We start from the raw sequence: 27962 nt of genomic DNA on the forward strand, positions 1-27962 counted from the left end.
GGGGGGCCGGGGCGGCGGGGGGACCGGGGCCGGGCGGGCGGGCGCTGACCGGAGCTGTCCCCGCAGCTGGCCAAGGACCTGCTGCACCCCTCCCCCGAGGAGGAGAAGAGGAAGCACAAGAAGAAGCGCCTGGTGCAGAGCCCCAACTCCTACTTCATGGACGTGAAGTGCCCAGGTAGGGGCGGCGCGGCCCAGGCTCCCCGCCCCTCGGGTGGGTGCGAGCTGTCCGTGTTCCCTCTCCCCGGTAATCTGTAAAACCACCGTGTGTCATTCGTGATCCTCCCCTCCCTCGACACAAACGGACTTTGCCCACTGGTGTAATGTGTGCTTTAAGGTGTCACCGGCTTCTCACTTGCCCTAACAGTGAAGATGCCCCAGGTCTCCCCAGCGCTTGCCTCAAAGTTATTCCTTTCCCCTCAGGTTGCTATAAAATCACCACTGTATTCAGCCATGCTCAGACTGTCGTTCTGTGTGTGGGCTGCTCCACTGTGCTGTGCCAGCCCACTGGAGGAAAGGCAAGGCTTACAGAAGGTAGGTAACGATGGAAAAAGGCAGCTTACAGTTATCTTGGTAGTGCCTCCTGTCTGCACTCTTAGTCTTACACAGTGATGTAAGCTTCACAGTCTATGATGCTTTAAGCATAGGTAGCTCTTAGATCAGTCTTGGATTGCCAGTGAACTGTGGCTTCATGAAGGAAGCAGCTTCCTGTGATAGTTGGACGGCAGCTGATTTGCTCTTTGAGACTAGGCAAAAAAGACATTTTTAACATCCTCCAAAATTCAAGTATGATCAGCTGTTCTGGGGCTATCAGAGTGCCATTGATAAATATACTGTGATAGGCAGTTTTCAAAAGATCTCTATTGAGTTTGTTGTAGCCTTGATGGACCTGATATGGATTTTGGAGATGGGGCACCTCTAGGCTAGAAGGAAAAAAAAGCCACTCAATTGCTGGCTTTCTGTGCCTATCTTCTGTGGGTTTTGCACTTGGCCTTCTAGTATCAGGATGCTTTGCCTACCTCCTGCTTTGAAACAAGGCAAAGGCATAGGCTGATATATTTGGGCTGATGAGACAGGGAAATTCCTGTACAGAATGGCCTTCAGAGAGGCATTATATGCTGCATAATTGATGCTGTAATAGTAAAATGTTTTTRGAAGATGTTAAAATGCTGACTCAGTTGCTTACTGCTCTGCCTTTTTCTTTCTTTACCTAGGATGCTCCTTCAGACGAAAGCAGCATTAAACTAAAGGAGTCTGAGATGGTTGGGACTACTTGCACAGATGGCTGCACAGATGAAGAACATGGGATTTGATTCAGGTGTGACCTGAATGCTTTAGCAGGGTGTCCTTGGAATGCAAATGAGGAATGTGACTTTCATACTGTCCCCGTAGCCCCACCCATCTCACCGTCAATAAATTTTGGATAAAATACAAGCAGATTAGTTTGCTTTTGATGTACCTGCCATCTGATTCTTTCTGGCCTGTGGGGAAAAAAGCTGGTTTGTCAGTAGTTCTGAAAAATCAAATTTTCAGAACTGCAAGTAGCTGCAGTGTGTGTTGTAGTGGGTCAGCTGCAGAAGCGAGTGTACATCCTGTGAGCCTACCATTAATCCTTAACAACTAAACTGTTCTGATCTTCCCTGTGTAGTTAAATGATGAGAAATTTTAGGTACTCAACCTTTGAGTTTCAGATTAGCAGATTACCATGGGTAAACTAAACACTTCCATTTATTTGGGTCAAAACCATAAGGACCTGTTACACTGCAGGGCCTCCCACTGTTCTAATGTTGAGCTCTTCAGTTGTAAAAGTTTATCTCCGTACACTCCAGAGCCACAACTGAGTCCTGTTTCTTCCATGTGGGGAACTTGTAGGAGAATAGGAATATCCTGGAAAGAAGGAAATAAAGGGAAGCTGGTTTGAATATCCAAGCATTCCTAATTCTTCACAGGGGAAAGTATATTTTCTAAACCCCTCAAAGTCCCACACTTCTTGAAGTTCATCATATCTGCACTCAATCTCCCCAACTGATGGATTCAGGGGAGAGTTTGCACAGTGGTAATAACAAAAACAGTAATGAAGTCACTGAGCTGCACTGCTCAATGAATGCTGAACTGCTGCATAACAGCAGTGTTTTTCACTGGCTGGGAATACTAGTATTAGCACGTATACAATGTGACAAAACTGGAAGCTGCCCAAACAGTCCCCAAAAAGCCCCTGGCTTACCTGTCTGAGATGCAGCAGAGGTAGGAATGTACACAATAGGCACTGTTTGCACTCTGGTCAGAAAAGCATTGTATGCTGACAAAATAATAACCTGGTTAGATTATGGAGCCCCTTTAAGATGTGTGCAAGAATCAGTAGTTTGAACTTTAGGTTTTTAACTTCTGAACCTTTTTTCAGAAGTTGTCTCAAACTCTCATTCATTCTAGTTCTGGAGTATCTTATGCTGTTCTGATGGTGGCATCCATCCCTCCACTGTGCTGGTACAGCTGTCCAGGGCTGCCTAGTAAAGCTACTTTTGCAAGTGGCCCAGATTCTACCTCAGTCTCCAGCTGCAGTTCAGCCACATGGTATTATGAACAGCTGTAACAATGTAGGAGCTGCCACTGCCACCTGAAGATACTCAAGCTGCATTCTGTTTGTCAGACTCAACAGGAATACAGACTGCCTACAGTTAGACAACATTTCAGCTTTTTTTTCCAATTATAGTAGCTGATTTATTAGAACATCTTCCTCCATCCTCCTAAATTCTTAAAGTTTACAGCTACCCTCAGCTACAGTGATAYTGTTGCATTTGGAAGGTTTCCTTTGTTGTCACCCCCTTTCCTCTGAGTTTTAGATCAACTAATAGCTAAAGGGATGACTGCTTAATGCTTAAGAATCAAAACCATTGTTGTTAGAATAGATCTAACCCAGAAAGATTTGACCTAAGAATGACATCAATTTTTTAAAGCTCAAAAAGAATACAGCAATGTGGAAAGCAGAGATGCATAACTGGCTTTAAAGATTACAAAGACAAGAATATGTATTTCTACTTTCTGTAAGCTTTGATAATTAAATGGTAAATCTCTCTCACTTACTGAGGAAGATAGCAGCTGTTGATGCTAAAACAGCAAAGAGAGTGAAGAGAAGAATCTGGTAAGAGCTCATTAGCTGTTGAACAATTCCTACGTCATTGCATTGACCTAAGGTTTAAAGGACAGAGTAAGGATTGCATACTGGTAGGTTCCAGATGTTTGTAACAACTTTAAAAAAGTGTCTTTTAACCGCCTGTTAAGGGCAGCTGGTGCCAAGGGATATTTGATGCCCCTTGGAGCTGGGGAGTGGAAGACATGAATACAGTCTCATTTTATTTTGGTAGGAGCAGTAACTCTTTTGGCAAATTTGAATCTTGTAACTAGTGCAGGGCTTCGATACCATTATTGCATCACATCGGGTACGTGAAACCCACCCTGGACACTTACCAGACGTAAGCTGCCCTGGGAGAGCTCTCACTTCTACTGCTGCTCTTTGGCCTGTGAGAGCACAAGAAATGTTGATGAAGGCTGGTGCTGGCATCTGCTGGAGGGAGGTGAAGTTGACCACAGTGACGGGGTAGGAGACAAGTCCAGGCATGCTGGTGGAATATTCAGGATACCTCACTATTATAGCGGGGGAACTGGGCTGAACCTTTCACAACAGACAAAAACCAATGCTTTAAAATGAAAAGCAGTAGTATCTCTAATTATTACTGTGTACACTGATATTACATATAATCAGGAAATAGTGAAACAAGTTATTATGAAGGAGGATTTCTATAAGGTTGCCTTGTCTTTACACATTTTCTGTAAGGATGGAAGAAAAATGCAGAAGCACCCACTGCTTTTCAAACATGGAAACTATTAAACAGTCTGTTCCCCAGTTGTTGGTTTTTTTTTCAGTGATCCAAAAAATGGATTGCTAAGACAGGGCTAAGTGTATACAAGACCAGATTCACTCCACAAATGCCTTTTGACAAGTATGTATTTCCATTCCCAGGGATATATGCAGAGAGAAAGCTTTTCACGTACCTCCAGCTTTTCTAATACTTCTTCAGCTCCCAGCACTCTTAGCATGCCATTTAGTTGTTTGATACTAAAAACTAATTCTGACTGGTTGACATAAAATGCAGGGAGGAAAGGAACTAGGATTCTTTGCATTTCACCCGTGCTTTGTTCACTGGAGAGAGAGACCATCACAGACACAGAGGCATCAGCAGAACTCAGAGCCAGAAGGACTTCATCAGGCTGGGGCTTAGCAGTGATTATACAGACATAAAGACCTAAATTCAAGACAGTGGAAAACCAGCGTAAACAAGCAGCTTGTGTTTGAAAGGTTCTTATAGGAGTTATTTGGGGTGGAAGGCAGGAAAGATACATGATTGAAAGGGATAATTTATACATTCTTAGCACTAGTAAATCAGCATAAAAATGTTTGAGAATTTGGTACTGTTACCTTACAGTCTAGTAGTGAAATGAAGAAGAAAAAAATCACCAGAGGGAAAAAACAAGACATGAAAATTCCCTGTATTCCATTCAGATTTAAAAGGTCATACCTACCTTTTTGGATGCTAAATTCTGACTGCACAAGAAAGACTTCACTTGCTGATACATCCAACATATTATTGCTGAATTCAACTTGACATATCAAGCAAGACTCTGGGAGAAGGAAATTTGTGATTGCACTGAGCTGAATAGAGTTGCAAGGGCCTAAAGGAGAAAAACAGAAACAAATTAATCTGCATCTTTCAGTGGATAACTCTTCAACAAAACAAGGTGAAACTTTCCCTAACACACAAAGTGGTTCAGTTGTCACTATAATTGTCACTCATGTTTCCTCATCTGAAGCTTTTTTCCCCAACAGTAGTCCATGGCTTTGTATTTACTGGGACTGAGTTGTAGTTCACGTAATTTAGTGTACAAAAGGCTCAAATTACACTTTCTTAATAAACCAGTAGGTGACTGTAATATGAATTGCAATTCAGTTTCTCATTTATGCACTACTGCAGAATAAAAACATTTTTAGGTGCATGGTATAAACTTTACTGCAGAAAAGTTCAGCATGAATCAAGAAAGAGGAATCTTCAAATACAGGTCCTACCCTTGAGGGTTTCTCTTCCACTGCTTGTGGCAACAAGAACTTGGAATGCAGAAGAATCTGGAGTATTTGTTAAATAGTTTTTTTGACCAATCTGGAGACTTAATCTCAAAGAACCATTGACAATTATCTGAAATATTAATAGGAATAGAATTGTGTCCAAAACACTGATTGATTCAAACAGACAGTAAGAAATTTTACTGCTTAGTTTTTCTTCTGCTATTCTACAAAACTTTCTTAACTGGATGTTTATCATTAAAGATCAGTCTTATTTACACTAGTGAAAGCACTGAAAAGCATCTTTAATAAAAATGAGAACCAAGCCCTTACTGTTTTGTTTTTAACTGGCCCTTTACTTGCAGGTGATTTTTTCACATCTGGAAATGGAACTGAGGTACATAAGCTGTCATGCATCAAGTTACAGTAAAGGCTCTGTAGTCTTTTGCAGTAACAATTTTAATCACTACACTAACAATGTCTACCTAAATGTGCAACAGACGTTCCTATAAGCAAAGGAGTCAGAAAGAAAAGCTGACCAATTCTTTTGGTGTAGAACGCAACATAAATATATATAAAAACAATTCTTGGTATACAGTAGCAAGCTGGTCTTCTCCCACAGTATTGTGACAAATACCTCTCTATGTGTTTTCACTGTCCCTGGGATATCATAGAAGACTGTAGCTGTTCCAGTATTCTTCACAAATGCTGCTCCACTCACAGTGTCTATTTCAAGCATATCACTGGGGGAAATATGCCACATCCCAGATTCACCTACAAATATCAAGTTACAAGCTAGATTTTGCCAAGTGGTCTCTACTGGAGAGGATTAGAGACCACGGAGGGATCTCTAATGAAAAGCATTCATTTAATGTACAGGAAATAAATATCCACATATCTCTTTTTGGCATGTGCAGGGAGTTCATATAGTAAACTCGAATTCACAGGTCTTCTCCTTTTAGATCTCTTGTAATGCGAATATTTAAAACAATTCATTCTGTGAGTGAACCCCCTCCCCACATTTCCTGGTGAAATGCACTGAACTGCTGTCTGCTTATTCTCCAGGACAGAGAGCTTGTAAATCATATTTACTTGAATAAAGTAGAATCATAAACTCAAAGGTTAATTGTGGAGTTCAGTGAGTAAAAAGAATGCTCAAATGAGCTTTCACAGAATGGGAGAAAGTTTTTTACATTCCTTGGAAGACTCTCTGGTTACCTTTTATTTAAAAAATGCTATCAAAGACTTAATTTACCACATAGTTCTGATTAGACAGTAATAAAACTGTAGCAAGAGGACTGTCACTCCTTTATGTATGGAGTCTTTAATGCAGTTACAGAATGCTTTGTTTAAGTACCAGTAAATTCCCCTAAGCAGCCTATCCTCTTGAATGGCTGTAAAATAGCCATTCTGAAGGTGGGGAAAACAGGGGGAAAAAATACTGGTTTTGTGTCAATATAAAAGACAACAAAACTGAGCCTGCACTTGAACTCTGAAAAGACAACAAAACAAGCCTTCCCATGAATAGTAGGCCTGGAGCCCTAAAAAAAAAAAAATAATAATAATAATAAAAAAAATTAATTAAATTAAAAAAAAAAAACAGGATTTTCTGTGCACATAGGCACCTAATATGCTGGAACACCAGTTCTGTCCTCGCTTTTAAGCGAGATGCCCCATGCTGAAGTGGTTTTGAGGTCTCAGTATTTGTAGAGGTCTCCCATTAAAATATTGCCAATATGATTTTGCTCCGCTTCTGAAATCTAACCAGACAACGTAACAAGTCTCACTGCTTAACAGCCTACTCGGAGGCTATGGAAAAGCATACAAACCATCTTGGGTTACAAGGGGTGAGCTGAAACAGATTACATCTCCTATGGCGATAGACTTCCAGAGATCCGGCTTGATGGCATACTCCACAGGCACAGGGATATAGTCAGTCACACCTTGATGCTTCTCATCCTGGATTGTCAACAGCGTCACTCCTCTGTTCACAGCCTGAGCAACGTATGTGTAATTCTTATTCCCAGGTCTAATTAGTAGCAAGTCATCTCTGAAAACAAAGATGTCTAATCAAGAGAAAATTGCTAAATTTCACACAACCAAAGTTACATATCTGATATATAAAAATCCATGTGCTGCTTTGGCACTGGCAATCAAGTGAAACAGCTCTCAATCTGACAGCTCTTTTCAAATAGATTTCAGGTTTGAGGTGCAACTTTTCATCTGTATTGTGAGTTGTGATGTAAACATCTCCATGTGAGTTCTGATCTCTCTACTAGCCACATGCCAATACTCTCAAGACTGTACCTGTTCACAGCTAGGTAAAGCTGGGTGTTCTGGGCATGGAATTTCTCCCCGATGTTGTTGTAGAACTGGACCGTAAGGGTTAAAGACATTCCAAGGGGAAGTGCAACCAATGATACGCTGCTGGTTGTATACAGTTTGGGACTGGCATTTATCCTTAAATAGGACACAGCTGCCACCTGTAAAAAAAATAGAGATTCTTGCTTTTTTTTGAAAAAGTTAAAAAAAAAAAGACATTAAGTCTAGGTATTTGTCCTTGTCTTATTTTTCTATAATCGACTATTGATTCAGAAGGATGATAGCCATCTCCTCAACCGCAGTATCAGCTTCTGGAGCTCTTGTTTTTTTCTTGGAAATGCCCTATCAAAGGGTCTACAGTTGCTCTTATAAACTGATAAAGCATACAGTGTATTTATGACAAGCTGGTTGATTCGGTTTCTTAAGTATAAAAAAAAGTTATCAATAAAATACTTAGTACTTCCACGAGGATTTCCATACAATAAACATTTTATCAGTATGAAAACTCTTAACATCTTTTTACATTTTATTAAGGCTTGAATAAGTAATCTGACCCATATACAGGATCAAAAAATTAGTTAACACCAAGATGGGAACAGAATCCAGAAACAACTTCTAGTACATGTCTACCATCAGTCATACTCCCTTTCTTTCCTACAGCCCGCAACAGAACTGAATGATCCTCAGCATCAGCCCTTACTCCCACTCCTAAGAGACAATGACTCTGATAAAAAGAATGATAAAATACAGTCTCTTCACATCAATATGTTTTCAGTGGGTTGAGAAACAAAAAGCTGTTACAATTTTTTTTGCTTGCAGAAACATTGGTATATGTCTGAAATCTTACCTGGACACCAGCTATGACTGTCTGATTGATTCCAAAGAGTTCTAGAGAAGTCACTTCCAACACTGCAGCGCCTGTGACAGCTCCAGCTCTCAGGAGACCCTGATCATGCCCCTCAAGGACAGAAGAGTTGGGGTAACACTGCAAGATCCGAGTGCTCACAAATGCAGCCCCTTCCCTTAGCCAAGAACAAAAGTGAAGTTCATCAGACTTTTAAAGGGAAACAAACTGCCAGCCTGCCAATGATGGCCACTAAAGCAATCAGAAACATCAGCAGCTAATGCTTCTTTCTGACAATGAACTACATGCCTAAGATGCTGTTTTTTAAGTTCTTATAGTTCAATATTACACTAAACTAATGACCAAAAGATTTAGTGGCAGCAGGAGATTAGAGTACGGCCTTAAGGCTATGTTTCAGCCTCATGCTGACAATATGATGAAACCATGAAGACACGTTATTCTTTAAATGATCTGTTAAACTGCATGTAATGCCCGGATGCAGCCCTACTCAGCAGTCACTCCAGTATACATTTGCAGACAGTGGAGTACCCCAGGAGAATCCCCAGAATTGCACAGTGTAAACCTACCAGAGAAAAAGAAGTCTGTGAGCAGGCACCCTCTAAGACCTATATAAACACAAGAGACCTGCTTTTGTGGGTATATAGTTCATTCTCTCAGATTAATCATGTTGCTCCATCCACCAATGCTCGCTGGTGAAAGTTTCACCACTACAGAGCTATCACTTTAAAATTTGACTACTCTGCTTTGTGGTGAACTACACTTAATACAGACTTGCAGACAGAAATTTGAAACTGAGCATGCCTCAAATTCTCTGTCATGTAGCAGGAAGTCTGCAAGTCTGTGTTGAATATCTTGAGATGGGAAAAATAAGAAGCTGACAGACAGCTCCCTGCACTAATAGGAGAGAAACATGTTGTAAACTGTCTCTATGTTCTGGATATTCCTTTCTTTGTCTACCTGTTTGTGTGCAGCTTGAGTTGTGAATTTGTAGACATCAAAATCTGTTGAGTGGAAAAGGCGGGAGAGAATAGTAGCAGCTTATCAAATACCTACAGGCAGAAAAAGTATCATTAAATAGAGAAACTTCCCCAAAAATCTGGATTAAATTAATGACAGCTATAAATCGGGATGCCTAAAGAAAACCAGTTATTGATTAACAGAATATAGAGACATGAACAAAAGGAGATGTAAACCTCTTTACGCAAGTATGCCCAAAACGAAGTTTGTTTGATGCATTTGTCCATGCACACTGCCCACAAATTTGTGGCCACTCAAAATATGCCTACCTCTATGATGAGCATAACCAGTGGCACTTACCAGGATTTGCACTTCATCTGACAGTTCGGTAAGGTTTCCTTCAAACTGTCCAGCAGATGTGTTCAGACACTGCACTGACACTTTAATAGTGGTTCTACCTGCTGCTTTTGTATATATGACCATAGCAAAATTATTCTCTGATGGAAGTTGAATGGAAACCTGGTAGAGATAGAGCACAGTTTTCACAACCGATCATCCAGTCCTTGGGTTAAACGGCTAGTTTTAGTAAGGAGATAAAAAACTGCTGTGTATGGAAACAGAAAGATCACTTTTTCTTGGATTCTGCTCCTAATGGTGAGAACTTCTGTCACAGATGTGATTCTGTCTGTTCAGACTTCGCTGCTCTTCGTAAGGCATACAGAAGTTTCTAATGGCACACAATCTCAATCTGGATCATACATAGTAGGTAAAAGAGCTTACAGCAGTATCATTACAGATTCAAAAGTTTTTGCAGCAGATTTTGCATAAGGCTTGCATGCTTTGAAGAAGATTTTGAGAGAGAAAAGATGGAGAAGCCACTAGATGCTCTAGCTTAGTATACTAACTAAATTAGATTGGGAAGATAGCACTTGAACCACACAGCATTCGAGGCAGTGCTCATCTGCTCAGTTAAGAATTCTAAGTGTTGCTTGCCCAATCTCCTGACACTTTCAGACATAGTACTGGTTCTTAAACATATTCTTGGTGGGTTACTCCATACCTCCGTATGTCGAGGAAGAAGGTCTAGAACATCCCTTTTGCTCACTGACCACTGGAATATCAGTTCTGGGTTAGCATTACCAAAAGAAAACGGATTCAGCATGTTGGTCAGCCCCATCACGTAGACTGGCATCTGCAAAGGAAGAATATTGTCACCACAGAAATTTGAAGTCATCTTGTGTTTCCTGTAATCTGTGCTTCTCATCTCAATCCCATATGACAAGTAGACAAAGGATTAGGGGTCATTGTATGCTGCTAGAAATTAAAAGTGAACCCCCATAAGTTGGGAGAAGGAGGGGAATTATATGTGTATCATGAACTTTAAACCTGCAGTAACTTAGACATCACACAAGCCTATCAGAGTGAGAATGCTATTCTTATATTCTTGTCAACAGTAGTTTTCAGCATCCACTGAACACCTACCTCCGTGGCTGTTACAAGTCTTGTGGCAGGAACATGAATTCTTACTGCTCTTAACTGAATTACTTCTAATTCCACTTCATCCTGCAAAATAAGTCAATGACTAAGCTTTGAGACATCTGACTAAACTGAACAGTCTCAAGTAGCTCTACTTTTGAAATAAACAGTCTATATACTGGTTAAGGGCTAAGCTGATAGTTTTTTGCCAAGCAGGGAAGGTTTAGCTAGTACATCTCCAGCAGCCTCCAAATAGGTGGTCACGTTGCCATAACATTTCTAGAAACTGTCACCTCTACAACGCTGATAACTTCTGACAATCCTAACACAGTTTGGTTTCTTTTAAAGCTATTTGATTCTTAACTAGTCTCATGGATTAAATACTGTCTTTATATCCCACTGGGGGCGCCAGAAAGCAAGAGAAAAAAAATCTACAAAGAGATACTAGCTTCCCATCCAACTAGTGACAACCTCATCTCTTGTTTACTGTAAGAGATAAGTTAAACTGAAACAGCAACTTTACAATTGCCTCTTCTTCTAGGATCGTCACAATACAAGTATGAGATCAAATCATGCCGTTAATGGAAGTTTTTTTCCAAGGCCAGGTTGATTTTCAAGATCAAGGCCACCAATACTATTAAAAAGCCTGACAAACCATTAACTTTCTGAGCAGAAGGGAAATGATGAGATAATAAAGAATATAATGGAAAGGTACCTGTGAAAAAACAGTAACTCTTCCTGTGTCTTCACTAATTGCCTGAATAGCGCCCTGTATCGTGGCTGTTCCAACTGTCCTTGCTGTTACTTGTCCAAGCCGGTTAACCTCAGCCACAGAGTGGTTAGTGATAGAGAAGTGGATGATGGATTGTGGCTGGGGACCACCTTCTGACATCACCTGCAGTATATTTAAACAAACAACACGATGTTCACTGAGGAAAACAGACACACATATATTAGTGAATCTAAACACTGTGGTTTAGGAAATTAATGCTTGCAGTTGCTCCACAGCTCTCCTTAACATGCTTTAGCCACTGCAATTCAAAGTATAAAAATTCCATTTAAAGACATCTTCACATGCATTTCAAGCTAAAAGAGGAAATCATATACTGAAACAGCTCAGCAAGCAGCTCCAGGGCAGTGGAACCAGACCTGACTCTGAAAGGTAGGGCTATACCTTACATGTCTGCACTGTCCCAGCTCTCCTGCTCTAGGGCTCACATGTTAGATAAAGCCAGCTGGCTCGATGTAGGTCAGTACAGAAGAGGATACAGGAGGGCTCAGGAATCTACCGGTCACCCTGCTGCACTTTACTGATGAGGTGAGGTCTGGCCTCCACTGGATTACTACAAGCTAAGATTTGGGAATCAGACTGGTAATAAGATTCAGAGCCTTTACTCCTAGTTTAATCAAGCTCTTTTCAACAAGATTAAATATACCAATACTGAGGGGGAAAAGAGATAGGTAAAGGGGAGCAAAAAACTTTCATTTGTTCAGAAGAAATAATGCTCACCTGCATCATATTGTGTGGGATAAGAATAATTTTCTTTGGAACCAGTTTAAATGGAAGAAAGACCTGGTAAAAAGAAAATGGAAAAAAATAGTTACACACATTTCTTTTTTGTGTTACATCACTAAACAGAACACCAGGACACATGAGCCTCTCTAAGTAGATCTTGGCACATCTTTCTAGAAAACTTATTACAGAATACAGAGATTTCTAGTGAGCAACATGATCCAGCCTTCTAAACGTAAGTACTAGGAAAAGACTTAATGGACAGATTGCCAAAATACAGAAATGTTATCAATGCTTGCTGTCAATTATTATTTATATGATCCTTTTTAGATGAGAGTCATAAAACATCAAGCCTTTAGAAAAGCATCATGTAAGTGGGCTTTTTTTCTTCCCCAAAGAACTTTGAACTTTGGGTCAAAAACACTCAAAGATGAGTAGATTTAAAAGCTGTGGATTCTTACTTCAACTTTCCGAGGAGAAGAAGTAAATCTTCTTCCCATTCTGTCCCAGGCTGTAGCTATGACAGTTGTCTGGCCGACAGCAACAGCTCGGAGCATGTAAACTTCAGAATACTCTCCCACTTCTTCCATTTGCCTGTGAAGACACTTTACCATGACTTCACTTTTTATTTCCTCTATTCAGATAGGGACTGTCCAATAGGTGAGTTTGTGACTATTATAATATTGAGGCTTGTACTCTGAGATAGCCAAAGTCCTACATTTATGATGGACAGAGCTCTGAATGGCAAAATACCACACAATCAGTATGATAAATGTGAAGGATTCAATGACTTTATTCCATCGCACTAAAGTTGTTTTTTGTTTTTCCAGTGGAAATCAACATCTTTCTCCACCTGACTTTTCTTGCTAAAATACACACATCCTCACCTGCATAGCACTGTGCAAAGGTTTAAAATCTGTATTTAAGCATCCTTCATTTCCTTTTACATCATATGCAGTTATATCAAACAAAAATAAATTCATCTGTTTTCCACTATCTCCACAGCAAACAGCATAAAATCAATACAAAATATTCCAGTGAAAATTACCTCCATCAGAAGACAAGTTTATGGACTGAGCTATCATGTCTGAAATAATGCAGAAATATTTAACTGTGTTTCAGATGTATTTAGTAGGCTCATGTAGTAATATGGAAGAACAGGCAGTGGGAGATGAAAAGACATTTTAACCTGCAACCAAGATTCTCAGAGAGCTTTACAAATACAAATGAAATCCCCCAGCCTGCCAAAAAAGGTATTCTCCTGAGAACCCACCGATAAAGCTGATACCTGCTCATGCACTCTACCAACGTTTACGCAGTTAAGCAGTGAATAGCTAGGGGGTTGTAAATAGGTTTTGTTCTGTAATTATCAGTTCTATTTTTCAATACAGGATGAATATTACCAGTAAGTACTTAAGAAAGAGTGCTCCAGCCTGCCAGCTGTAATACTCACACAAGTGTAACAATAGGAGATGCTGCTTGCAGTTTCAGCTTCATGTACTTGAAGTATTTACTCTGGAAGGGAAGTTGCTGAAAACCCAGGACTCTAACAGTAACAAGAAGAGACTTGCCAATCTCGAGCTAGATTAAAAAGAGAAGTGGGATGGGGTGAAAGAATAATTCATATATTCTTTCTTGAGTGTTCTGTACCTATGTCCTGTTCTGGATGCTTGATCTTAAGATTTATCTCTCAGCGCTGCCTCCTCTCTGTGGGCAAGGAAATATTTCCTACCACATGAAGTTTAAGAAACATTTGAGTTTCCCTAAGATTGCATCACCTTGTCAATGAGATCCACCTCCAACTCATACATGTCAGACACACGCAGATAGGCTGTAACTGGTCCCAAGAATTCCAAACAGAGATCATAAATTTCCAGGCTTAAAAATCCAGGCATCAAAGGGATGACCTAAAAAGAAAGTGAAGGGGTACAGTCATAACAGCTRAAGAGCACACACATTAAATAAGTGCATCTGTTACAGAGAAGTTAAACATATGTGAGGTATTAGTTCTGCTCAAAAGCCATTGCTCAAATCAACTATGTTGATTTGACATAAGAAAAGCTTCACTGGGTTCAGCCCATACAATTCATCGCAAGATTCTTTCCTGTAACAAAGTGAGTAGTGCATTGTCCTGCATAATTTTAAATGTCCCAACAAATTGGGCTTCAAAACTATGCAGCAGTCAAAAGTTCAAAGTGTTTCTTCTCCGACTGTGAGATTAAATTTCTCTCTCAAACAAAACCCGACAAAGGTTTGATTTCTTACCCAGCTGCTAACTTGTGCCCTGTGGGACATGAATGACAATTTGTACTACAATTATTGCTAGAGGATATAGCAGCATATCAAAATTCCTTCATACAGTTTTCTAAGGAAACTATATTAACTGAAAATTTCAGTCCATCCAGGATGTGGAAATCAGCTATGTTCCGAATAAGGAATTAAGCATACTTACATATAATTAACATGGAATATTTGCAATAAGTATCAGAATCTACCTTAATTTAATGCTCATTGAAGCAAATATCTGGCCTACATTACATAATTGCTTATGATGAAGTGTTCTGGGACACTAAAATGGAATATATATAACCAGCTGTAAGGATAAAAATGATTGAGACAGGTAAAAGAAGAAAATCATTTATTTCTTCCTTTTTCCAGAGGATGAACCTCTCTTTGAAATTCTGAAGCCAGATTTCTCCAGGGCAAACCATCTTGAATGTGATCACCTCAATGGCACTTTCCGCCTCCAGATACGTCATGTTCACTATTCCATCCTGACTGCTGTTGACCAAAAAGTATCCAGATCCTTCCACTAGATCAAATAGCTCCTGTCAATGAAAATAAAATCAAATGAAATGTGAAAGCCTTCAGTCCTCCACTATTTTGAAGTTTTGTTAAGGAAAGGGGAGATCACCACTGGCTTTGGCCTACAAAATCTGAAGTCATCATCATCTTTTATTAGGCATCAGCAGGARTTCTGCTCAAGTAAGAACTGAATAAAAACTAGAATAAAAAATTCAGCAATTGGCTCCTAAATGATGACATCACCAAGAAATCCAGTCCCAGTGCAGGAGGTCATGACTCCTTCCTTCCCAGGTTAAAATGACAACCTAGCAAAGGCACACATCTGAAAACTGACGACAAAATGTCATTTCTCTCAAAAAATAAATACCACTTACCTTATTAAATTAGCTGTGGTCTGGTGGTCAATATTTTACATGCAGTAAGAAAACTACATTTTGTTTTCCATTATTCATTAACTAAGTAGGACAGCATTGGGAATGCCTTGAAAATACTCAATAGAAACATTTTCTAGGGCAATGAACTGTGATTCCTTGTTACTATTGTACTGTTTCTTTGCTGGGATAGATAGCTTCATGCTGCATACTATGAAGTATAAATGTAGACTGGCTTTCTTAACAGTCTTCTGGAACGGCCACCTGCTTTCCAGAAGCCCTGTCGTCACAGCATACAAGCTGCATTTATTATCCAACAATACTTTGGATAATAAAGGAAAATAAAGAAGCTTATTGTTTGAGGAAACAAAGTGAAACGGGTTCGTGAGTTTTATGAAAGAACTGTTTGTTGCTTTCCAGAAATAGTAAGAAACATCTCTTGATCGCACAAGGCCACACAATCTATCAAAGAATGATGAGGTACAAAACAGCTTTGCTAATAGTGTTCTTACCTTCACAGCAGGATGATCATATATAGTGACGTTATCCGGCACAACTGTCACATCTTCCACCAATAAGAAATCCACAGAAGCAGAGATAAGTAAGTTAGACACTTCCTAAGTATGCAAACAAAATCAGAAAGAACTTACATTAGTATTCCTTCAGGTCACAAAAGCACCACTTTCTTCCTTCTCTTACACAGGGAAAAAAAAAAAAAAGATGACTGCAGAGATAGCAAATGAGCATTTCTCCTAAATAGCTGCACACTCTGAAGTAGAACTCTCCTTGTAAAACTGCAAAGGTTGATATTTAGAACCAAAAATAAAATGTTACTCCGTAACCCTAGACTACTCAGCCTGTCAAACTGCAATAGTACGCTAGAAAGATCAGTCTAAAAGTAAGCAGTACCTATTCTGCCAATTAGAAGGGTTTTTCATTACTTACTTTTGGGCTACCTCTTGCTGCATACTTCACAAAGCTGACTCCAATCTGAACAGTTCCTTTAATTTGGTGCACTTCAAGAAGCTGATGTCCTACAAGCAACAGATGGAAAAAAAAAAAAACCCAAACCCTGAATGCTCTGATGTAAACAGGGACAACTCCTATTGATTCCACTGGAATCCAGCATACAAAACTGAGCAGTACCATGCAGCCTGGTCTGTCCAGTCCCACCATCTTTTGCCACCATCTTCATGGTTGTAGGGTCAGGAATGTGTGCAAGGGTTTCATTGGATGATTTCCACTCCAACACCAGAGAACTAAAGTTGTCAAACTTTCGCTGCTCTTGATCAAACACAGCCAACTCCAAAATTGTATTCCTCAAACTGGATATGGGGATCTACATCCAAAGTAACAGAACTTCTGTTAATAACTTAGTGCCTGACTTAAGAAGAAACACTTCCTCTTCCTAAAGAGGAACCAATCAAACTGTAATGGATAGGTTTCTATTTAACTGCATCGTTCCTTTCATCTCAGCTACAGCTTTATCACCCCAAAATATTATAGGACTCAGGCTGCTAGGATTCCTTTCTGGAGGTTTTTCTACTCAGAAACTCAATTACTGCCAAACTGTGCAGAATAGAGAAAACTGTCAGCAAAAGGACTGGGCTGACTTGAAGTTATTTGTTCTGATGAAAGTTATTTTACTATCAGGTAACAACTTTTCCAGTAAAGAGTTCTGTACTACTAATTAATAACGCATAATCATTTTGCGTAAGCACAAAAAGTACCTCATACATCTTGAGTTCCCAAGCATCCCCCAAATGAATGTAGGATTATTAGCTCATTTCAAGTCCTACCAGTTGTTTGCTGTGCTGTGGCAAGGGACAAGGTCGAATACCTGCAGCTACTTCATACACTGGAGTCACAGACATACTTGCAGGATGAGCACAAACAAATGTCACCTGGATCACGTCTACAGCAGGACTAGGGTTCAGGACCCCTGGCTGGTTACCTACTCGGAACGTGAGTACCTTCAAGGATATGCAAGAYGGTTACCCAGAAAATTCTTCCATTCTGACTCTGCATAAAATTGGTATGTTGAACAGTGTTTCAAAATGGGATTAAATGTAAAGAACTTAAGTAAGCACAGGCCAATATCAGACTGTGAAAAAGATCTAGTCTGTATTCTTACAAAACAGACTCAAAAACAGATGATCTGTGGAAGTTTCTCTGGGCACAGAGTGTATGGGAAAGTTCCATCACATCTCTCTATGCATATATGACACAAACACCAGATGAAATAGGGTCCATGCTTCTTTTCTAAACACAATTCTGAGCAGAGTAGACAGTGGGAAATTATGATTCAACACAGGCAAAAAGAGTGAAACACACCTTTGCTTAGCTAATGTTAACACAAGCTATGTGCTCTCTAGTCAAGGGAAATGACATCTGTGAGACTAAACATGCAATTTTATCCACATCGTTTGCAGCTGCTTATTAAATTGCCAGATAGATTAGATGCTTCCTTTACCTGTTCCCCCAACTCCAGGCATACAACCCGATAAACATACTGGTTTAGTTTCCTTTTTGCTGGAAGCTGCACTTGTATAACCTCAAGTTTTTCCTCATGCTCCACAGTTAGTTCCAAAAAGAAACGAGATGGTTCCAAAATCCACGGTCCTGGCCCACCTTCAAATATCATCTCCTTTGCTGACTGCCAGGTCACCAGAGCCACCTCTACTGGGTTTACAGCCTGATCACATGAACAGAAAATAGCTGAAATTGTTATTTTTAATACAATTTGCCAGTGAGAGACAGAAGTGAAAACAGACATAAAAAAGAACTATTGAAACTGACTCTCATTTAGAGTAAGACCTCGTTACTACTATGGCAAAATAAAGGATGTTTAAGGTAGAATCGGATGACATGCACCTTAATTTACTTTTTCATGCTGGAGCTGTATATGGGGCCATTCTCACATATGTGAAGTAGGCAAGAAACTACACATCATTATAAAATATGATCATTCGTTCTTCTACATGCATTCTACATTCATTCATTCTAAGCTACCAGAGAAGTCTAATTTTAGCCAACACCTACTAAAATGCTGACACAACAGCACAATTCAGACAGAAGAAATTAAGATCACCCCAAATGCATTGCTGTTTTTTCACAACAATTAAATCAATGGTCAAGTTGACAGTTAAACTGATTTACTTCTGTTAGTAGTCTGACAGAATGAGATATTCATGTTTTTGCAGGTGTCATTTAATTCCCAGCTACAAATTTGTTTTTTGGGAAGATGATTCAGGATTTAGCACTGTGCAATAAATAGTCATTCACAAACAACTTAATAATTCAAACGGGAGGGGATGAGTTAGCAAATAGAGCAGCTCCTCACCTTTAGAGGTTCATAAGCAGCAAACATGGCACTTGTTTCAAAATACTGCTGGTGTACTGCAACACTTGCTGTCACTAATGTATGTCCCAAAGATTTTGCTTCTAACAGGAAGCTGGAGCAGAATGTCTGGCCAGGCTTCTGATTACCTACAAATTAAGAGCATCTTTGCAGCAGATCTTCTATGAGTGATAAGCTGAACTGTAATGGAATCTTTAACCTCACCCAGTTTTCTGAAAGGTCTCCCAGAATGTCCCATCTTTACAATAGCTGTGATTCCTTTAGTTGTTGGAAGAGTCAATTACAAAGTGCCACAAGAGACACTTCAGCCCAATGACTTTCACAGACTTTGTTAATGATTCATGAAATCTCCGCAAATTGTAATTGGGGGTAACTTCAGGGAAATCATTTAAAACATTACTATGCAAACAAGTATTCTGGAGCTAACCTATCATACCTTCTTCAGCAAGGACAAAGACTCCTTGCTTGTCCATGCTTATGTCCAAAAGTAAGAGGGAACAGTCAGTAAAAGCAATGTTCTCCCTTGTTTCCCTGTCTGTGAAATACATCTTGAGAGGAGCTTCCAAAACTTGGCCAATCTCAATGTCTGCATGAAACGGCAGAAGTTCCATCTTTGTCAGCTGCTCCACATACACCTAGATTAGCAAAGTCCGGTGAAGCAGTCTATGAGAGCAGAGAGGGCTAGCACAACGGTGTTAGAACTATGCCATGGCCCTAATAACCAAGGCTGGAGCAGCAAATACCTCCAAAATAAAAATACATGAAAATGGCTTGACAGTTTGTCTGTTTACAGATGCTTTTACAGTCATTGTACAATACTAATAAAATAATAATGATGCTGYATTCAATAGCTAAACATTAGTACTTTAAGAAACAGCTGGTACTGAACAAAGGAAAAATACTAAGATGTGAGACTACTCACTGACAGCAAGGTAAATGGAAATAATTCCACCTACACAGAAAACTGCAATAAAAGTAACAGCAGAATCAAGCCCAATACTTCTAAGCAGAAGCCTAACAAACTTTGATCTTCAAATAGAAACTTTCAACTTCTAAGCCTGGACAACACAGCATTCATAACAATAATTTGTCCAGAAAAAGACTTCCCTGTATTTCACCATAATGAAAGGGGTTCTGTACATCGCTGGCCTGAACAGTGCAATGTCCCTGGATCAAACCTCCAGTCACTACTCCTTTTATGGTGACTGTGACCACAGTCTGATTAGAAGAAATCCATGAGAAATTGCCACTGCCTCCTTCAACCTAAAAAAACAGACAAAAAAGGTAAGCATTGTAAATGAAAAATAAACAGTGTCCTGGAAGCAGAAAGAGGATCACAAGCTGGTATCAAATGAGCATTACTAATACGGCAAAAATGTAAGTTTGCACTGTTTAGCTAGGGAATAACAGGAAAAAAACCCAACCCCCAAAACCTGACAACAGCACTACTGTAATTTTTTCAGCCGAGGATCTCAAAGTGCTTTTCAAATTTCTATCAAGTCTCACAATGTACTGCTAGAGTTAAAAAAGCAAACAAACAAAAAACCCCACTTATTTTACAGCTCAGGTAAAATTGAAAAAAAATCAGTTTTCCCAACCAAGACACAGGGAGGCCGTTCACCCCAGATAAACAAGTACCAAAGCTAGCAAAAGAGTAAGGGAAAAAATGTGTCTCTATTGCCTCTTACACAACACTTTCAACACAGTTAAAAAATCTAATGAATTTAATGCTGCACAGCCAGGTGAACAGCAAGAGACCTGGGAATATCTCTATTTACTACAAGTTTTTAAACTAACTTTTTTTCTGAAAGAGACTTATACCAAGGAGGCCTTCATGATTTTCCAAGCTGTAGTCTACTTCACCTGAACTTTATATCGATACAAAACTTCTGTGGGATGGTGAGGAAATGCAAGGAAAGAAGGTGTCAGCTTGATGGGAAGGTAAATCTTCACCTCCTGTTCATGTCGGACTGGTACAAGTAAGTAAGCCTCAGACCCATCCTATAAACAAGGGAAAGAAAGCAAACGATCTTTCAAGCAAAGTGGCTCACCATGAAAAGGAGAGACTCACTTTTAGCTGTTAGCAAAAGAGAGGTAATAGAATTATATGGTTTATGCAAGCCTGAACAGGTTTGACATTCTGTGAAGAAGATTTGAATTGATTACTTTCCTCTTGGACTGTTCACGATTGCAGAAACTAGAGTGGGTATTGTTTACAAAGACTTAATATAGGATAACCTGCTATGGCAGGATAAATACGGTGTAACTTGAATTATAGAGCAGTTAATTTCACATAGCTGTGAAGAGTATTATGCTATGACCTGTGGTATAAAACAAACAAATTCTGGAGAAAAAAAAAATTACTACCGCCTTTGCATCTTACCTGTAGAAGTACAGAAGCCAGTTCAGCTTTTATCCCTGTGATGCCATCTTTTAGGACCTGAACTATATGGTAAGAACCATTATCAGAAGACATGAACTCTTCAAAATATTCCTTAGGAAACTGGTGAGTTATTCTCAGGTTCTGCAAATTGACAGAGATCAGTGATAAGTACATCCCCTTCCTAGAAAGGCCTAATCCACTTTCCACAAATACCCACAGAATTGTGTACTTCCTTAGAGATCTGTAACACATTTAAGAAGACTGGTACGGACGAAGCGTGTGTGTGTACATACATGTGTGCATGCACACGTGTGAAAACACCAGAGGAAACAGAGCATGAGTTAAAGGAAGGGCCTATAGCAATAACCAAGAGCAGGACTGACAGCTGTCAAACTGGTCAATGCTGAGAAATATATTACTTATACCAAGACCAGAAGACCCGCACTCAAGGCCATAGCACAGATGATCTGTCAGCAGAAGATATATTCCCATCGAGAATATATTCTGGACACCTATCTTACTAGGGTTTCTTCAATCAGGTCAAATTTCTAAATAAAATTATCTATGAGGTAAATACTGCTATAGTCACCCTGATTTAAAGATATACTCTCATCCCCATCTGAATGAAAGAGAAACTAAGGTGAAGGGAACAACTTTCATGGGATCACACTGTGAGCTGACAGCACAGATTCTAGCTTCCAGTCTTGTACTGTGATCAGTGCATCACGCTTCCTTTCCACTTCTAAATACTACCCTGAATTTGAAGCTGATTTAAATATAAAGTTATAAAGGAAATTTGATTTATTAAAAACTGCAGTTTCTAAACAATGGTTATAGTTTATATTTGAAAAGCTACTCTGTTCTACTACTGTCACATTAAACTGTCCAAAGACTATATTATGTATTAGTGCTAAATACCTCTATTAGAAACTACTCTCAATAAACTTGGAAAGGACATGAGTATTGTATTCATTACACACCCTCAATGACAGGAACACAATACGTGGCATTCCCTTTGGCAGCTGCTCTTGTTTTTAAATAAACACATACTCACATCAGATAAATAAACTTTAGTGCTGTCTTTATCATAAACTTCTACAGCGATCACATACTCTCGCTTCACTTCTAGAATCCACCGGTCTCCTGGATAGACAGTGAAACCTGAAATAAAGCAATCTGGTTTGCTTTCAAGAACTTTAAAACACCATCAACAACAAACAATGGTGGTAAAACATGTTTCACTGACAACTTCTAATACTAAAGCTCTTTTTTAATCAACAGCGTAAGTGAATCACATGCAACAGTACTGCAAATTTCTCTGCAAAGCTGCTCACTCCTATTCTAAATTGGCTTTAGAAAGCCAAAGTTTGTTTTACATTTTGTTCTAGATCTGTAAGACTGCAAGTGATGATAATTTTTGTAACGGAGACATCTTTCTGCTGTCAACAAATGGAGAATATTTTAGTGTAGAACAGAGAATGTCAGCYGTGATGCAGTGATCACTTACGGTCACCCTGAAATTTCTCTGGATAAGAATTAGTGATTGAAGCAGAGAAGCTCTCATTATCCATCCTCCAAAGTATCCAATATCATTTATAAACAATCCTTGAATTCAAAACACTCACTCTTCAACAAAAATAGACAGTTCAGGAAACACCACAAAGAGGTGATTTGTAAGGCAATCATAACACATTTTTCTCCATAGCTCTGAGGCCCATTCTTTCTTGATAATCTTTAATTTAGTTAATTTCTCTGGTTTAGAGAGCAGCCCATCAAACAGACTCAAGCCAACTTCAATTTTCAAACAAATGCACTTGAAAAGACACAAAGTCCGCTTCTGCCACAAGATTTAGATGCCAATATAATGAATGCAATTTTTTAAATAAGCAATATTTTCCTGATCAAAAAAATGAAATGTGAGGGTTTTACAATAAAATTTCATTTTCTCATTACCTAAAAATCCAGCTTCTACAACATAGATAGTGCAATTTGGAAGTCCAGATGCAGCTCGCATGTGAATATCTTTGTTCTTGTATAGGAAGTCTTTAAGGATTTCATTTTATTAAAAGAAAATATAGATGTTCTCAGTGAGCCATAAACCTCCAAGCTGTTTAAATACAGAACAAGTACGGGAATCTGGGGCTTGATCCAATTTCCACTGACGTCAGAGTGGCTTTCTGTTACTGTCAATGGGAACTACATTGAGTAATTGGCTAGAGGGGTCCTTGTCAATGCAGAAGAGCAAGAGATAAAGAAATTGCACAGGTTACAAAGAGATCTCTTGCTGAATGGCAACAGAGGAACAGTAAGGAGGTTCTTGAAGCAGAATACTGAGCATATCAATATCCTTATGCGGAAGAAAGGTGCAGAATGAAAATGGAAAMAAAAAATTAACCTAAGCAAAGTAAATACCCTATGAAGTTAAAGAATTCACAGAAATTGAAGATAGGACCTCACAAAAATCCTTTCTGCCTTTACAATCTCTCCAAAATTTGTCTTTTACTATAAATCGGGTTGGTTGTGCTTGGGAATAAAAATGGGCACTTATCAGGACTAAAGACACAGTTCAAATTCTAGTCAGAAGGATACTTTTATGAACTAAGACAAGATTACTCTGTCCTAATTGCACTGCTCTCACGGTGGCTGTCTTCACCTCCAGGCTGGCCACTGGAAGAAGGTCAGACCCACCAGGTGCAATGACTTGATCACGAAGTTCAAGCTCATAACGATCAAGAGGCAATTCTACTTCTGCAAAAAGGTTACCTTACAAATTACAGTAATTTTATAATCATCTACACTTCCCTATAAAACATTCTCTTTACAAAGGTACAAATTCAAGGATCTGACAATAATGACAGCAGACTAACAGTTTAGTAATGTAATAGGTTGACAGATCTTCTCCATGCTGGCAAGCACATATGTTAATTCAGCTTTCCAATGTCTGCATACAAGTTTTGGAAGTGTTAGAGTGCAACTTTAATTCATGACCACTCTGCCACCATAAGGAAGTCCTGGCATTTCCCCTGTTTCCAATCATGTATCCCCAATTACCCTCTTTAATCAGCACTAGTGAGACCTGAATAGTCAGGTATTTACTGTTTAATGGCACATTTTCACCATCTCTAAGGTAAACTTCTCTGCCAACTAAAACTGCAAACTGTTAATATAATTTAGAAAAGACTGCTGAAGATAAGGTGAAATACAGTGGAACTAAGACAAGAATTTACCTGTAATCTTTCCCTGTATGATTTTAGCTACTTGGTATTTAATATAAGCTCCAACCAAGAGGTAAATGTCATGAGAGGGTATCAAGAACACATTCTCTAGAACCAGCAGACGTACCAATGCAGCAGATACTTTCTAATGGAAAAGGAATAAAAAAGTTTAGTACTAGTATTCCAGTTCTGCACAGAAGTATATTTAACAACACTTTCCCTACACCCTTACCTGCTAAATATTCTACATTTACCCCATGTTCCCTTGACAATTTGGAATTTCTTCAGTTACATGTTTACTTTTATTTTTCTATTCCTGTATGAAAGATAACCATGGAAGATAACCAACAGGGAAAAAAAATGCTCATCATATGCTCAATATTTAGGGGAAAAAAACAGCAAAATTGATAATCCAAACACTCCTGCTAAATGTGGTAATAAAAATAATTTTCCTCTATCCTGTTATTTATGCTAGCCTTAGCTGTGCCTGGAATGCAACAGGAGGAAAACCGATCAGATATGCGACTTAAGTACCCTCTTAAACTTCACTTACTAGAAAGTGGATACTTGAATTTAGGAATTGATACATATTCTTTTGAACTGAAAAGAATCAGAATAGTGTTGTTACCTACAGCTACAAAAGGTAAAGCCAGAAAACATTAAATGCCATAAAAAGCACATTTCACAGGCATGTGGCTAAAACTGCAGCTTACCTAAAACAGCAGTTTGGAAAGTCTTTTTATAAAGATGGAACTTCGCAGTAATTATTCACCTTGTAAGTGGATTCCTGTATTCGGACTTTTATGACTGCTGCACCAGTTTTGATTCCTGCCACCAGAATCCTGTCTCCCTGTTTTTCTGCTCTTTCCAGCTCAACAATGTAGTCTGGTGGAGAGTACTCAGCTTCTGAGTATCTTAAAATCCTGACAAGACCAAAGTAACCTTTGCTAGGTAGACAAAGATCTCCACAGTCATTTCAGAATCATTAACATAGACAATGCAGATGGACAAGCATCCTGTGGTACACTGATCAAGAAATAATCATCACAGAATCATGGAAAAAATAGGTGGAAAAGATCTCTGGAGGTCTCTAGTCCGATCCTCGGATCAAAGCAGGGCTAAATTCAAAGGCAGATCAGGTTCCTCAGGACCTTGACCAGCTGAGTTTTGAAAACCTCCAAGGATGGAGTTCCAGTGCTTAACGCAACCTCACTGTGATTTTTTTTTTCCTTCGCTCACTTGAAATTTTCCTTGCTGCTAATTGTCAGCACTGCCTCTTGTCCTTTCATTGTGTACCTCCGAGAAGAGGATAACTTCATCTCCTCTACCACACAATGAAATTAGAATCCCCTTCCCCTTTTTCCAGGCTAAACCAGCCCAACTCCCTGGTCGCAGCCTCTCCTAATAGGTCTTGCGCTCCAGATCTTTAACCACCTTTGTGGACCTCTGTTGGACACTCTCCAGTTTGTCAAGCTCTCTGTTCCACTTCGGGGCCCAAAAATGTAGCTTTCGTATTGCTCTACCCACATCAGTTGATCATTGTCTCAGAACTATTGCGCTCCCTCATGACAAACAGGTTAGTCTATCACAAACTATTTTAAACTCTACAATACTTATTATTATATACACATTCAAACAGAAGGTCTTCTTTCAGCAAACTGCTCTTACTAATAATTTTATTCACAGAACTAATCATGTAAGACTGAAAAATAAATTAATAGATAGTATTCCTACTCTCACTGGTGGTATAGTGACAAATCACATCTCATCTCTGTCCCAATTTACCCATCCATTTCCTACCCACTCTAGAAATATCCAGGATGAAGGTCAGGGCTGAGTATTCATTAACCATTTTTAATAGAGTTACCTTATTTTGTTTGAAAGCTCTAAACTTTCCATGTTATCATCCTTTGCAATACTCCACTCAAAAGTCATTCCTGACAAGCTACTGAATGTGTTTCCTGAAGACAAAAAGGAAAATTAGCACGGAGAGTGAAAGTCACTGTACATTCTTAGTAATGGATTCTTTCTAGCTGATACAGTAAAATTGACCCTTGAGTAAGAAACTGATCAAATGTTTCAACATTGCCTGGATTCCTAATATTCTGACCAGTAATATCAACAATAAATATATAAATGGTATCACTGAGTATGAAGAAAGACAGTAAGAAGCATTTCTTTCTCAGGAATAAGAGTTAAACTTTGGAATTGCATCAGGAGAACTTGTCTCACAAGCGATACCTTCAACATCCAGAGCTCTCACAGCTAACTCCAATGGAGAATCTTCCACATAGATCTCTCGGGTTCGGGAGATAATTTCAATACTATCTATCACATCAACAATGACATCACAACGAAGTAAGTGGCCTGTCGCTGTAAGAATAGAATGAATAATCTTTAATTCAGTATCTGCAAGTTTATACTGGCTTCAAAATTCTTGAAAAGATACTATTGNAGAACAAAAAGGAAGCTCTTTGTCCCACAGAGCCAAAATAAGATGTTACCAGAAACTGTAGGTTTTTCAGTAGGATAAGCCTGATCTGGAACTCTAAGATATAGCTGCTGCAACCTCACGTATTTTGCAATATTTAGAACAATTTAATAATTTCTTTCTAAAAATCTATGTGTACAATCCTTGATTTCCATAAACACTCTCACCTCCCAAATTACTTACTGCTTTATGAATTTTGCCCTTTTCCACCTACCACGTTCCTCAGCTATCACAATGCTGCTTAGTTTTGTGGCTTGTGAAGACCGAGCGGACAGCAATGCTTTTTGTGAACAGGTGGTACTGTTTTCATAAATGGGCTCAACAGTGACTATATCATAATGCGTGGAGTACCTGAAAGAAAGAGGAAGATTTTTCCCCCCTCCACTCAGAAGGATATCTATAAACGTGTTAAAAAAAGTGGCAGATTGCTTAAAGAAATGCAGATTAATATTGCTCTCAAAACACTCTATTTTTTTATACTTATTCCTGTAACCACCTCTTCAAATACGCTACTCTGAGTGCACATTACAACAGCTCACACACCTAGTTCCAAAGGTGCGCCAGGCCAATAGCTTTTGGTCCCCCTCCTCCATGTTTTAATGTTGACATAGAGTAATGGTGAGAGCCCAGAGAACAAACAAAGCCTGCTCTGACCACATAAACTGGCCTCTCACAGCCAAGCATAAGCGGATGGGACAACATTCCCTATCTCACCTGCTCCCTGTCAGAGCACAGAAGCCCCTCTGGTGACAGTGCTTCCAAAGAAGGCAAGATCCTGAGCTCTTTCAGGACAGACCCTTATGCTCCCCAAACACTTCCCTAGCCCAGAACATGCCACTGTTCCCTCCTTCTTAAAGCCTTCCTTAACACAGCACCCCTCTCCCCAGGAGTAATAAACCCCTTAATCCCTTAGCACCCCCCCACCTTCCTCACCAGGAATAACAGCCACCCTCAGCCTCTAGCACAAAGGGAACCCGGAGCTCCCGACTGAAGGGCAACAACACTTTGGGTACATTTAGCTTAAAGGCATGGGCAGCCGCCAGGAAGAGCAGGAGAAAGAAGAGGAACGGAGACAGCCGAGCCCGTCTCATGC

At 39.4% G+C, this 27962-nt stretch overlaps 2 protein-coding genes across 2 annotated transcripts; one reads left to right on the plus strand and one right to left on the minus strand.

The window, feature by feature from the left end:
• The first annotated feature begins 46 nt into the window (after nucleotides 1-46).
• On the plus strand, nucleotides 47-1431 carry RPS27 (ribosomal protein S27). The gene is made up of 3 exons (XM_026080876.1): nucleotides 47-175; nucleotides 421-531; nucleotides 1212-1431. Exons 1-3 carry the CDS (start codon nucleotides 157-159, stop codon nucleotides 1238-1240), a joined length of 159 nt encoding a protein of 52 aa, XP_025936661.1. The 5' UTR covers nucleotides 47-156; the 3' UTR covers nucleotides 1241-1431.
• Nucleotides 1346-27960, minus strand: NUP210L (nucleoporin 210 like). Its single transcript, XM_026080908.1, has 40 exons — nucleotides 27803-27960; nucleotides 27084-27220; nucleotides 26620-26751; nucleotides 26246-26339; nucleotides 25151-25301; nucleotides 24391-24523; nucleotides 23753-23911; nucleotides 23117-23185; nucleotides 22218-22324; nucleotides 21164-21304; nucleotides 20644-20781; nucleotides 19888-20043; nucleotides 19217-19415; nucleotides 18763-18908; nucleotides 17893-18114; nucleotides 17219-17392; nucleotides 16566-16758; nucleotides 16365-16453; nucleotides 15932-16036; nucleotides 14970-15071; nucleotides 14022-14150; nucleotides 13697-13824; nucleotides 12705-12837; nucleotides 12241-12303; nucleotides 11446-11625; nucleotides 10737-10817; nucleotides 10315-10446; nucleotides 9615-9773; nucleotides 9255-9346; nucleotides 8280-8454; nucleotides 7418-7593; nucleotides 6940-7160; nucleotides 5748-5884; nucleotides 5117-5243; nucleotides 4576-4725; nucleotides 4048-4298; nucleotides 3463-3667; nucleotides 3079-3183; nucleotides 2222-2296; nucleotides 1346-1884 (listed from the first exon to the last, which is right to left on the minus strand). Exons 1-40 carry the CDS (start codon nucleotides 27958-27960, stop codon nucleotides 1808-1810), a joined length of 5601 nt encoding a protein of 1866 aa, XP_025936693.1. The 3' UTR covers nucleotides 1346-1807.
• Between the last annotated feature and the right edge of the window lie 2 nt (nucleotides 27961-27962).

The sequence above is a fragment of the Apteryx rowi genome, unplaced genomic scaffold, assembly GCF_003343035.1.
Source record: "Apteryx rowi isolate R43461 unplaced genomic scaffold, aptRow1 scaffold_530, whole genome shotgun sequence".
NCBI classification, from domain to species: domain Eukaryota; kingdom Metazoa; phylum Chordata; class Aves; order Apterygiformes; family Apterygidae; genus Apteryx; species Apteryx rowi.